The sequence below is a fragment of the Opisthorchis viverrini genome (assembly GCF_000715545.1).
Source record: "Opisthorchis viverrini unplaced genomic scaffold opera_v5_66, whole genome shotgun sequence".
Lineage (NCBI taxonomy): Eukaryota > Metazoa > Platyhelminthes > Trematoda > Opisthorchiida > Opisthorchiidae > Opisthorchis > Opisthorchis viverrini.
Window position 1 is genome coordinate 921,832 of NW_008751723.1, and position 11,884 is coordinate 933,715.

Below are 11,884 nucleotides of genomic sequence, written 5' to 3' on the forward strand. Positions count from 1 at the left end.
AAGAAGGGTGGTCAATCAGATTTTTTATGGTTACAGCAGCGCCGATCCGTTTCGCTCACTCCTATGCTTTTTGATACAACCAAGAACAGTAGTTGCCAATTTAGAGGGGCAAAAGTGCAGTAAATGGGAAACGCCAGAAACAACGAATGCGACAGACTATATGGAGTCGCATTTTTGTCAGACCATAAGAGAAGTAGCAGAAGAGAGCATAGTCACAGTTCAAAGCCAATTTTTAAGAAGGTATGGCTAAAAAATCAGAGAGTACTCAAGGAATACCTACGTGCGAATGACTTCGAGCTAACTATTTTGAATTTATTATCCATTCTTTGTTGACGAAACCACAAGAATATGGTCCCCTAAGCGAGGGTAACTAGTCAATTACGCGATGCCTAAAGAAGGTTCCAAGTCACAAACCGAGGAAGTCAGCTACTGGAACACGTGGATGCAGCTCACTAGGGAACGTACGGTTAGTTCTGCTATGTAAAATGATTCATTCCTAAGCGTCATGCGAAATCTAAGCATGCATACCAGGTTCATAGTACACAAATGCATTTCTAAAACAACAACCACCAACCCATTGCTACGCAACATTACGCGCTCTAACAACGCACTGATAATGTCACCCCGACTGATGATGAAGCGTTTGCAATCAAATTGCCCAGCTCGACCAGTTGTAAAGCTCTTCTACCTAGTACACACCCATCCTACGACTACAAACCCCGTAAAATTGGATCGAATTTTGTTCATTTCCAAAGTAGAAAGCATTGCGGTCGAATCAGTTGATTCCTCCATGGACTTACGTGTTATTCAGCACATTCTTCCATACCCTGTCCCTCCAATCTCCGACGTTTCACCCAGTTATTGATTATATTTCGTCTTGCACCGAGTAGGATCGCAGATTGTTTCCATTCTCGTCCATTTTCAGAAGCCAGGCACGCAGTCTGTTGTAGTTCAGTAGAATGTAATAAGAGTCTAGTGGATCCACTTCATAGATTACTTCAGGCTAGCAGCTTGGTCAAGATCTTATGGTCTGGCCGTACGGCCGGCTGTTCGATTCCGAAACTAGCCAGTTGGGTGTGTTGACTCAACTCACGCGGCTCCCTTATCTGCTGTCAAATACCCGAAAGGCACACATCGCTCCAGGTTAGCTTTGCGACGCTGTACGGCACCGAGCATATCGAATGTCCTGATAAGTTAAACGTAGGTCTAACTGTCGTGAGACGCCACAAGCATCGGATAAGGCCAGCATGTTGATTCATGTTATCTTCGAACCATGTTATCTCCTACGCTGAATCTAACGTGGTGGGATTTTGAACAGTCTCCGACCTATTTGGCGCATTGATCAGCTAGCTGACTTCTTATCAAACCGTATTGTTTAGTGGCCCTTAATGTTCAGTGTTCGTTGGCTGACTCCCGGACAGGATAAAAGATTTGGACGAAACACTAATACCGCCGTAACTCTGCTACCGGCATAGACTTGGTTTTCTGAACATTTGTTTTCAATAATTACCATGTCTATATTGTCCCATCCCACTTAGACAATGGCAGTGGAGGACTGGTGCCTGGCCCAAGCTTTCTGGACTTGCATGCATTTTCGCATTTGCAGGTTTTTTTTCATGGTTAATTGGCGTCTGTTCCTATTGGAGACATCCATTCCAGCACGTTGAAAGCATAGTCTACAATGGAAAATAGCCTAATTTGTTGCATAGAAACTGAACCACTTGTCTGTTATTTTCTTTGGTCTGCCCCTCCCATCTCCCTTATTATTTTTATTCAGAATAAAGTTAGTTGGCGTTCTAATTTATGTTGCTAACTTATAAGTGGAGGTAAAAATGCGCTTAAAGAAAAATTTTCTTATCGGTGGGATGCTAGTTGGGGCCTGGTTACCGTAGAGACAACTAAAGCTGAGAAATGACTATCCAACTGAAGATAACACCCTCGAATGCAATTCACTCTACTGCTGTTTTTATGTTTCTGGTAGTGGTTTTCCATAGTTTGCATTCCACGACACGTTTATGGTATATTTTCAGTTTTCATATCATACTCATGGTTATTGCTATTACCCATGAACGCATTCGTTCGCATCAGACCTGGGTAGAAGAAGGGTGGTCAATCAGATTTTTTATGCTGAAAACTCTGACAGTGCGTGACCGGTTTCACCCTCCTTGGGGCTCATCAGGTAGGCGCAGTCCCCGTTCTGCTTGCTTTATCCATCAAACTCTCAGCTGTATATTTTTGGATCACTGAGATACCTTGGTTGATTTTATCACTGGAATGTGTTCTGACACATGTAGTTAATACATTAAAACCATTTATTTGATATAAGTCATTCTTTTTGTGGCAAACCTTTTTAAACTGATATTTGATTTGCTTCATTAATTTAAACTATCGCCCTGTCATACGTCTTTTATTTTCTGTTCTCCCTTGCATAAATCGTTTTTTAAATACAATTTTGCATTAGTTACTACGGGGTTATCTTCTCTTCCATTTTTTATACTACATCACTGAAAGTTCACTTTTGAATTGAATCGGTGGCGATGTTCCCTCGCCCGAGACGAAATGTTCGCAATACAACTACCAAGCCCGGCGAAAAGATTAACAACTTAGCCGCGCATATAAGCTACCTATGTTCTGCATCATTAGTTACGATCGAGGTTGCGCACCGAAGGTAAAGGAGGACTTAGTTCCTTAGTGTTTTGGTTCTCTACCGTTAATGAGAAATCGACTGCTATGCGGAATACTATCCACATCTGACTGCTGAGAAAAAAGTGGTCTTCTGTATGAGCAGTAGAGCCATAATTTGTAGGTCGGGTTTGCGTTTTGCCTACTACCTCATAGGTGAATTTCACATAGTGATCCCTTTTGGGGAACGGTTGCAATTCGAGAGGGGCCGATTGGGGAGAGCGTAGTGTGGATGGTGCACAACTGAAAAGGCCCAGGAATATTTTTGTGTGCGCAGAAATTTTCAAGTTTGATGAGTTGGTCTCGTTCGAGCTTGCAAACATGCTTATCATGACCCATTTCTCATTACCAGCGAATTAAAAAACGAGTAACAGCGAAGTCGTAAACAAAATGTGTTAGTTTAGAAGGGCTATACACTACGGTAGTAGTGGATTCTGTTAACAGTGGTGACAATGAATTTCGACGCAGTTTAGCAAGAGGCGAAGGGCAGTAGATAAACCAACAGACAACCACTTTCTATTAATTTTTCAAAGAACTAATGATGTAACCATTTTTGAGCAACTGTCACCGTCTTAATCAAAAGAACATCGGCCGCTCAGATGCACAGTGAACAGTTCTGGTGGTGAAATGGTCTACGATGACTTTACAATAAAGTGAACTACGATAAGTCGGTCAACCACAAGTCGGTCACGACCGAGCTGCATACATCGGCCGAACATTAGAACATCGAGCGACCGCGTCGATCATTACCGCAGATCATCATGTTGCGTGAACGGGCGGTCATAGAAGTATGCAAGACCGCATGGGTGATCTGGTGATATTTTCTGCTGTGGGTTGCTCATTAGGATGCGTCTGTTCGCCTAGATTCCACAGCATTAGAACATCGAGCGACCGCGTCGATCATTACCGCAGATCATCATGTTGCGTGAACGGGCGGTCATAGAAGTATGCAAGACCGCATGGGTGATCTGGTAATATTTTCTGCTGTGGGTTGCTCATTAGGATGCGTCTGTTCGCCTAAGATTCCACAGATAGAGACAAGCATTGAGTGACTTTAGAGCACTTTGAATATATTGTGGTCTTTCAACAGCTGTCATTGCCTGCAACAAACATGAATGAGAAAAGCGCGTAGCCATTGGATAAGTAGTCAGATGTCCACTTTTCGAACTAACCCACCCATGTTGATGGTCTACCGCATTCAAGCTCACTGGACTATTTCTTGCACTGTGTTGCACCAGCCGACGATACCCTTTCCCTCAAAAAAAAGTTTTACCAAAGCGGCACGGTCTATTCAGCTGGAGTTGCCGTAAAACAACATTTGACTTGCACTTCAGCTTATAACACTTCAGTACACCAAATAGACTTGTAGTGTGTGTGGGTACACGGGAAAATAAAGCTGAAATCCAATTCAGATTCTTTAAAAAGAATAATGTCCAAGTAGACTAACAGACTACATATTATCTTTCAACAGAGGGACCAGAAACCGTGTCCTATCTGCACATACGGCTAATCGCTAACCAGGCACGCTTTTCACGTAGTTCTAGGGATTAACCACACGCCATATTACACCGCCATCTCCGTCGGCCCAACAAGTGTCAGACACAGTAGCAAATGACTGTAGAAATCAGTTGTGTGCATTGGAGACTTTGGCATCCGTGCTCAATAGGTCGCGCGTGGTATCGGCATGCATGAACGGCAGAACAGCTGTCGCAATCTGAGGTACAAAGTGTACTTGAAAAATTGATTTGTGTTTCTCCGTCATCCAAACCGCGCAGGCCTGCAAACCTGGTTGGCCTATCGCGTGCGGTTGCTGTCCGCCACTTCCCGCGTGTCGGAGAGGCGACACGCTTTGTCTGCCAGAATAACCACACTTTCATCACACAATCTGGATCGATAGATGGTGGACGGACACGTAGCAGAGAGGAACAGGCGTAGGTGCGGCGGCGCGGCGTGCGACGTTGGCACGGGTTGACATGACTTTTGCGTCTGCGGTTCATGAGACGACTCAGAAAGCAACGATCCCACTAAGTGTCCGAAATGGAAGGCCAGTGACAGGCAGTGATTGTGTGATGAAGAATGCTTCGTAAAACTCGATCAGAACTGTTTGACCAGGCCGATAGTAAAATCAACAGCGAAGGTAATTCCGAAGCAATCTGAAGTAATCCGACACACTGCGCGGCCTTGTGGTGTGACGCGGAAAGCACTGAACAAAGTCTTGGCTTGCAGTTTGGCACCTTAATGCAGAAAGTGTTTGGAATTAAAGCCAGCCCACTGCATCCTTCTTACAGGCTTAATATTCCTCAGGTTCCATATCTCAAACAAAAGTCTTAAGTAACATGGTTACTTGGCATGTCACTGGATGTCCCAAAGACGGTATACGGCGTGAAGATGTGCAATCGTACCAATAAGAGCAGTTTAGTTCACGAGAATAATGCACGGATCTACAGATATCCTCAAACCTTAGTCCAAATGCATTGAAACAGAAGAGAGACCTAGTCTCTTAGGTTACTCGATTCACACACGAAAAAAAAACATTTTTTAGGAACCTAAGGGACAAAGACTCAGTGACTTGAGGTCGCATTTTGGAAAGATTAGACCGCTTGCAAGCAGTCCTCAAGCAGAATGCCCGAGTGGATGTTGCTAGGGCAACCATGACATGAGCAACCACACCTGTACCCTAGGTGAACTGTTGTGTAGCTGTACAGTCGGTATTTACTTTTCCGGAAGGAATTTTAACCAGGTTGTGGATATCGGTGCTTTAAATGTGGCGAAAAACTTGATTGGAATTGATAAGTTGTATCGGGCTGTCCTATAATTGTGTCATGGGTGACTAGAGCACACTGGCACGGCAACGCACGTGCAACATCAGAGTGGATAATACCATGGTCTTTTCTTGAAACCTTGTCGCTTCCTCCGCTTTCACCTTGTGTGTCTCTTGGTGACTAGAGCACACTGGCACGGCAACGCGCGTGCAACATCAGAGTGGATAATACCATGATCTTTTCTTGAAACCTTATCGCTTCCTCCGCTTTCACCTTGTGTGACTCTCAGCGTTCACCACGAATTTATTGTAGGACTGCATCCAATGGGACACATCCAATATTTCCACTATTAGATGCAACTCTGTCGTTTTACTAGACCGAAATTTTACCATCGTATTCCGCGCTAGAGTTGAAAGCTGTCAAATCGAACCTTCTGGAGAGCAACCTCCAAGTTTACTTGTATACTCCTTTCTCAGTTTCCACCATTCCTGCATTGTGGCCATCAGCTGTGCTGATATTCTGATCAGGACCTCATTTGTGGTAAAATGAACAATCGATACAGTTGTAGTGCTGTATTGTTTTGTGACGGGAACTTTCCTACTGCCTCGAGCATCTAGCGAAAACCATTTTTACAAAAAGAAAGTGCGATCCAACATTGAGATCGGCATGATAGCACGTTAGAATATGGATAGCAAAACTCAGCGAGTAGCCCCTCATTTTCTTGAGACACTGCTGGGGACTTGGGTCCGCAAACTTGAGTGAACCAGACTTTTGATTAAAGCAACCGTTGTAGTTTTGTTTGATATATCCCATGGATTGCAGTTTACTGTTTTTCACAACCACTAACCCATCGCTACGCACCACTACGCCCTCCAACAAAGCACTAATGATGCCACCTTGATTGGTGGAGAAACGTTTGCAATTAACTTACCCAGCTCAGCTCAGCAAACAAACCAACGACCATCTACGCTACCTGAGCTACCAACATTTTCCTCCATAGAAAGCTATTTTTCACTCTTGTTTCTATCTTGACCTGAGCAACCTTGTTGTATCTGTGCCCTCTTTCATAGATGAGTGACTTTGTGTTTTTGATGCGTAATCTCAATAGTTTCCGATGTTTTTTAATGAACGCAATACATAGGCACTTGTTCTGTACTTCACTGAACTGAGAACACCTGCAATCGAACAGTCAGTGAAACAGAAACACAAACTGCCCGAGTTTTCCCGGATTTTCATGTGTTGGTAACCGCCCACGTTATTGAAGGCTGTGTACTCGCCTTTCCTGGCAAAGCACAGAGCATCAAGTCCTGGGGGACACGACATGCAACTACTCCTTGCCAGAACAAACCGTCCTGGGTTTCTTTGCTCTTGACCATAACCGAGACAGCAAGCGAAGCCTGATCCTAAATAGAAGATAGGACATCAGTATACACTTTCGGTGTAGATGCGCAAGGATACTTTTGCGTGGTTTTTTTTACGGCCTAGAGATCCCTTTTAATCGGAATTGGTCAGCTGAACAAAACAGCCAACCAATAATTGGAGTTTGTGCTGCATGACTGTAGTTCGGTAGTGTTATCAAAGTATAACGTTACTTAGTATGGAAAAACTACCTGTCGAATTAACGCACTCTCAGCGAACACAGGAGTGACCTGGTCAAATCAGCGAGAAACCGTTCTAGACAAATTACGGCTGGCGTTGTTGGAGACGCTCACAGTCATTCATGTTTCCAGGGAGTGTTGATAGCATTCTTTGCTATTTTTAACCGCGGGTACGACAAATCAATAGTATAGAATTCTCTTCATCAATTATAGTTCGTCAGCACTATTTTGGGAAGTTGCATTGGGGCAGGAAAAAAAGGAATTCAACTCTGGACAGTGGTTGTTTCACCATCGTCAGACCGACTCTAGACTACTAGAATGCTTTCCGACGAGATTTAATGCTTAACCAAGCCTTCCACGAGGAGAGAATGAATGCTTCGACAAAGTTTCTACCATACCCACATCTGAATGTTTTCAGAGACCCTTGAAACTGTACTGAAGTTTTCGTAGTTATGGGAATGATCTTGCACATTCACACCCGGAATAGATGAAAGTGGCCAAAACTAGAAAACCGTATAATAAGTGTCCGATCTTTCGCTCTGTGCGGTCACAAAAGAATGAGAGTCACGCTTCTGTGCCAGACTATAGTAAGAATCTGGAAACAAAGTAGACTCGTGAAATTAACTTATTTTGGTGCGATAACAAATGAACTCGTAACTTACGAGAACCCATCGGGCCTTACTTTGTCCAGTTGACCAACCTTCGACCATTACTTCAGCAAATTCGATCACACACGCTTATCAATCCAGCCGATTTAAGTCAAGTCATGAACCTGGAGATTGGGTCATGAGCTGAAACCGGCAGTCGCTTAACTTAACATCTAACTGGAAATATTGGATCAATGAAAAGGGCGTCCGCTATATTCCACATGTAGGGAGATTTCGGGTCCTGTTTGAAATAGCAAGTTGAATCCCTCGGAGAGCGACACTAAAAACGAAATCCATTCTGAATTAGTTCTCTTTGAAGCTTGTTGCCTGTAGTGCGTGGACGGTCCCAACTACTACGCTGCAGTCAAGTGTCCTTTTTCTTGACGTGATTCTGGTCACAAATTTGGGTGGCTGACCCTTTCTGATCCTGACGTTTATTAGTATTAAGAAGATTAGTATTAGAAGATTAGTAAGAAGATTAGTATTAAGAAGACGTAATGAGTGCCGCTTACAGAGACCGTAGTCAGCGGCCATACCTGTCATCGGGACGCTTGCATCATGCAGTTCACGAGGACTCAGTAACGGTGACACTTTACCATGTAACTTGAATGTTAGTGATGTCCAAGGTCCTTACCAGGTGACAGCCCATTTGACAGTTCCATATTAACTGAAATTTGCACTGATCTGAATCCTTCTTCCTCCCCTCCTCATTCATCATCATTTCTAATAACATTACCTGCTTCCGACTTGGACCGCTTTACGCGAAGTAAAAACAGGGGTTCGTAACTATAGTTCAATGTTCCAGCGTTACCGTAGTGATGTGTGGAAATATGTGATAAGATTCACGGCCATTGATACTACTAACCACCTGGTGCACAGTGCTTAAAATGACAATCGGTTACGTCGCAAACGGTTGCCATGGCGAATAAATAAGCTTACTCATACGTACCAATTAAATGTAGACGAGTAATCCTAGTCAGCATAGTGAAGGGGGATTTTTCAGGCGAGTTCAAGCATACGGGCAAGTTAGCCGGTATACCACTAGACCTACTCAGTTCGATTTCTGTGATGTGAAGGTGACAAGGTCTCGAGTCTGTCAGTATACCAGAACTGTATGATGAGCCAACAATAAGAGAACCATGCGGCAATTTGGTTTGGATATGACTTGTTTCGTCTATAAACACCGAAGTTGTATGAAGCTGTGTGATTTGGATCATCAGTGGAATTCATTAAATTCAATATGGCTTCGTGACGCCACACAGATGTAGCGACATTTTTGCTAGTGTGTCCTGAGGGGACCGACAGTTACCCTTTTTAAAGACACACCAGAATGTATTCAAATTTGACACTCTTTTTTTTTGACTAATCGACTATGACGTACCAAATGGAAGTGGAGCAGACATGTATGCACACTGTTGGAAGTAATTAATCACGGAGAAAGGATGCCCCCTTGTGGTCTTTTGTTATTTCAAAGTACAATGCCTCGTTCTGTTGCGACCACAAATTCGAGCCGATTAGGAATTGACCATTATGCTGAGGGGAGGAGTCTTAGATTAAAAGAAAATCGTCCAGCTGTAGCACCCTTTCGGTGCCTATCTGCCATGCCACACGAAGGAGTCACGAGGGCTGGGATATTGCGTGGTTGCCCAAGCCTAGACAGGGGAAGTCGAGTGGCAGAGGTCGGGTTCGAGTCACGGACCTTCCGGTCAGTAAATTCGCGCTCTAACCACTTGGTCCATCTCGCCCCCGAGAAATAGAGTAGATCATATCGAATCCCGAAATATTCATGCGTCCTTGATATTATAGGATAGAGTGAAAATTAAAGAATATCTATGAATACAACTATACTTCCATTCTGAGAATCTATCCTTGTCTGAGGGGTCTTCGTCGTGTCCTAATGTGACTACCATGGCTGGACCACATCGAGGAATGAGGGAGCAGTGTAACCCGGTTTCATCCTCATTAGGAGTTTCCAGTGGCGCATTTTCTTGACTGACATGCGAGACGAACAGGTCACACAGACAGAACACTCTAATTTTAACGTCTTACCGACGAATATGTTCTATCATGATCTTTCTCAAGACCATCATGACAAAAGATAACTCAGTAAACCTATTGACTGTACTGATCGATGATCTGACTACCAAGACTTCCCGGAAGCTTTGAAATTGTACGACGATGTGACTAGTGACGGATTTTGCGGAATCTGTACCATTTTTATCGAGAAAAGCACTCATTTGCAAATCAATTTGGTTTTCACCAGAGACTCAACCGAATCCCTCGTTTATGATATTCTACAACACTATTCTACAATTGCACACAGGCCGCCTCAAGATTCAGTTGGCGCGATATTCGAGATATCGCAGCATATTTTCACAAAGGAAACTACTCACAAGGTTGCTGAAAACTTCGTCAAAGAGTTTTCAGCAACCTTGTGAGTAGTTTCCTCTATGTACTAATATTAGTTTCAGCTTCTTTTTCAGTGTGACGGCTTTCCTATCCATTTTTTGGGCACTCTGTATGAGGAAACCGGTACCAGACAAATTATGTCAGTAAATCTGAAACTGAACATGAAGCGTTCGACATGGTTTGATCACGCGGTTGTAAAACAATGTGAAGCAATTTTGCGCGCTGCGACGTGACGACGTTCTGTTTGATCAGCGATCATGAACAGTGTGCTTCCAATAAACTGAAGAGGTCAGCTTGGCCTTGCATTGATGACTGCTTCAGTGAGAGAGCACAAAGTAAAACGTTAAACCATCAATGGGGTTGCATCACTCGATTAAAGTTACAGGAGAAGCAGATCTAGCGATGTGTAACTGAACAGAAGAGCCGGTTGTATGGAAAGGCGCTTCTTGTGACAGTGCTTTATTCGATAAGATATTAAGGTGGCGGGTAAGCCCAGCTACGTTTGCTCCTAAACGTAGTCTACCGAGTTAACTGCGCTTCTTTTCCAGTCGAACAGATAAAAAAAAGTTGTATTAAGGATAAAAATTTTTATTACATTGATACGTGCTATAGTTTTCAATCGGATCTACCTGTTTTCGTACGTATTTGTGCATGGGCTATCCATATTATCCCACATTCACAGAAGATCAACATTCACTAACTAGCCTACAGCTAGTAATCGACTCTACCAATCGAACAAACAAAATTGCCCACGATTTGGAAATTGGATCACGGAAAAGTCTAAACGAAATATTTGTTTGACAACAGGGAGGAAAATTGCAACTGAAAAATGGGTCGTTTTGAAGAGGGTCACTAAACTGTACGAGTGTTGTGATGAATTCACACTCTTATCTCCTACTGAGAAGACTGGGTTCCAAAGAGAGGCATAGTAACATACTAAGACTGCACTTGCCAGCACGAGTTACTTGTAGGACCTAATATCTGTATCTCTTTCTCTTCTTATTACAGATACCTCCCGATAAGCTACTACGACGTTCACAGATGTTCACAGTGAGGAGTCGAACAAGAAAATGGATTACAGAACGTAACATCGCTTGGTTTCAATATAAAACGAACCGGACCGACGAACACTGGGAGTCGTACCGAAAGTTGCGGAATAAAGTCACGTCACTAATCAAGGAAGACAAACTACAACAGCAATTCAAATTGATGACTAGGATGGAGAAAAACCCCAAACTATTGTATCAATTCGTGAATGCGCAGGCTAAAGTTAAACCAGGTATATCTGCCATAAAGACAGAATCGGGAATGACTGCAAATGCGTTTGAAACAGCTAATGCCCTTGCCACATTTTATGCTTCCGTGTTTTCTCCTGAAGATACCCGCACTCCTATACAAACTGTGGAGGTACTAACGGACGAAACTTTATCGGACGTGCATATTGATCGGGCTAACATTGTCAAACACCTTCGCGGCTTACAGGTACACACTTCACCTGGTGGGGATGGCGTTACACCACTGCTTCTGCGCCACTGCGCTGAACCACTTAGCTATCCTCTGGCTAAACTGTTCGCTAGTTCTCTGGAAGAAGAGTTGGTACCAGAGGATTGGAAATGCGGGATAATAGCCCCCATATTCAAAGGAGGTATCAGAACGTGTGCATCTAACTACAGACCTGTCACTCTTCTCCCAGTAATATCAAAAGCAATGGAACGAATTATAGCAGAAGCCCTGAAATCGCACCTTGAAATTCACTCCTTGTTGAGCGATAAACAACACGGATTTC

General features: G+C 43.5%; 1 protein-coding gene across 1 annotated transcript in view; it reads left to right on the forward strand.

The window, feature by feature from the left end:
- Positions 1-4,758: 4,758 nt before the first annotated feature.
- T265_04194 (hypothetical protein) overlaps positions 4,759-11,884 on the forward strand; it is a gene marked incomplete at both ends in the record, with an annotated part of 15,516 nt that continues 8,390 nt past the window's right edge. Inside the window, 2 exons of the mRNA XM_009168876.1 lie at positions 4,759-4,819; positions 11,180-11,743. Of these exons, the coding sequence (XP_009167140.1) occupies positions 4,759-4,819; positions 11,180-11,743 (625 nt within the window). The remainder of the gene's footprint in view (positions 4,820-11,179; positions 11,744-11,884) is intronic.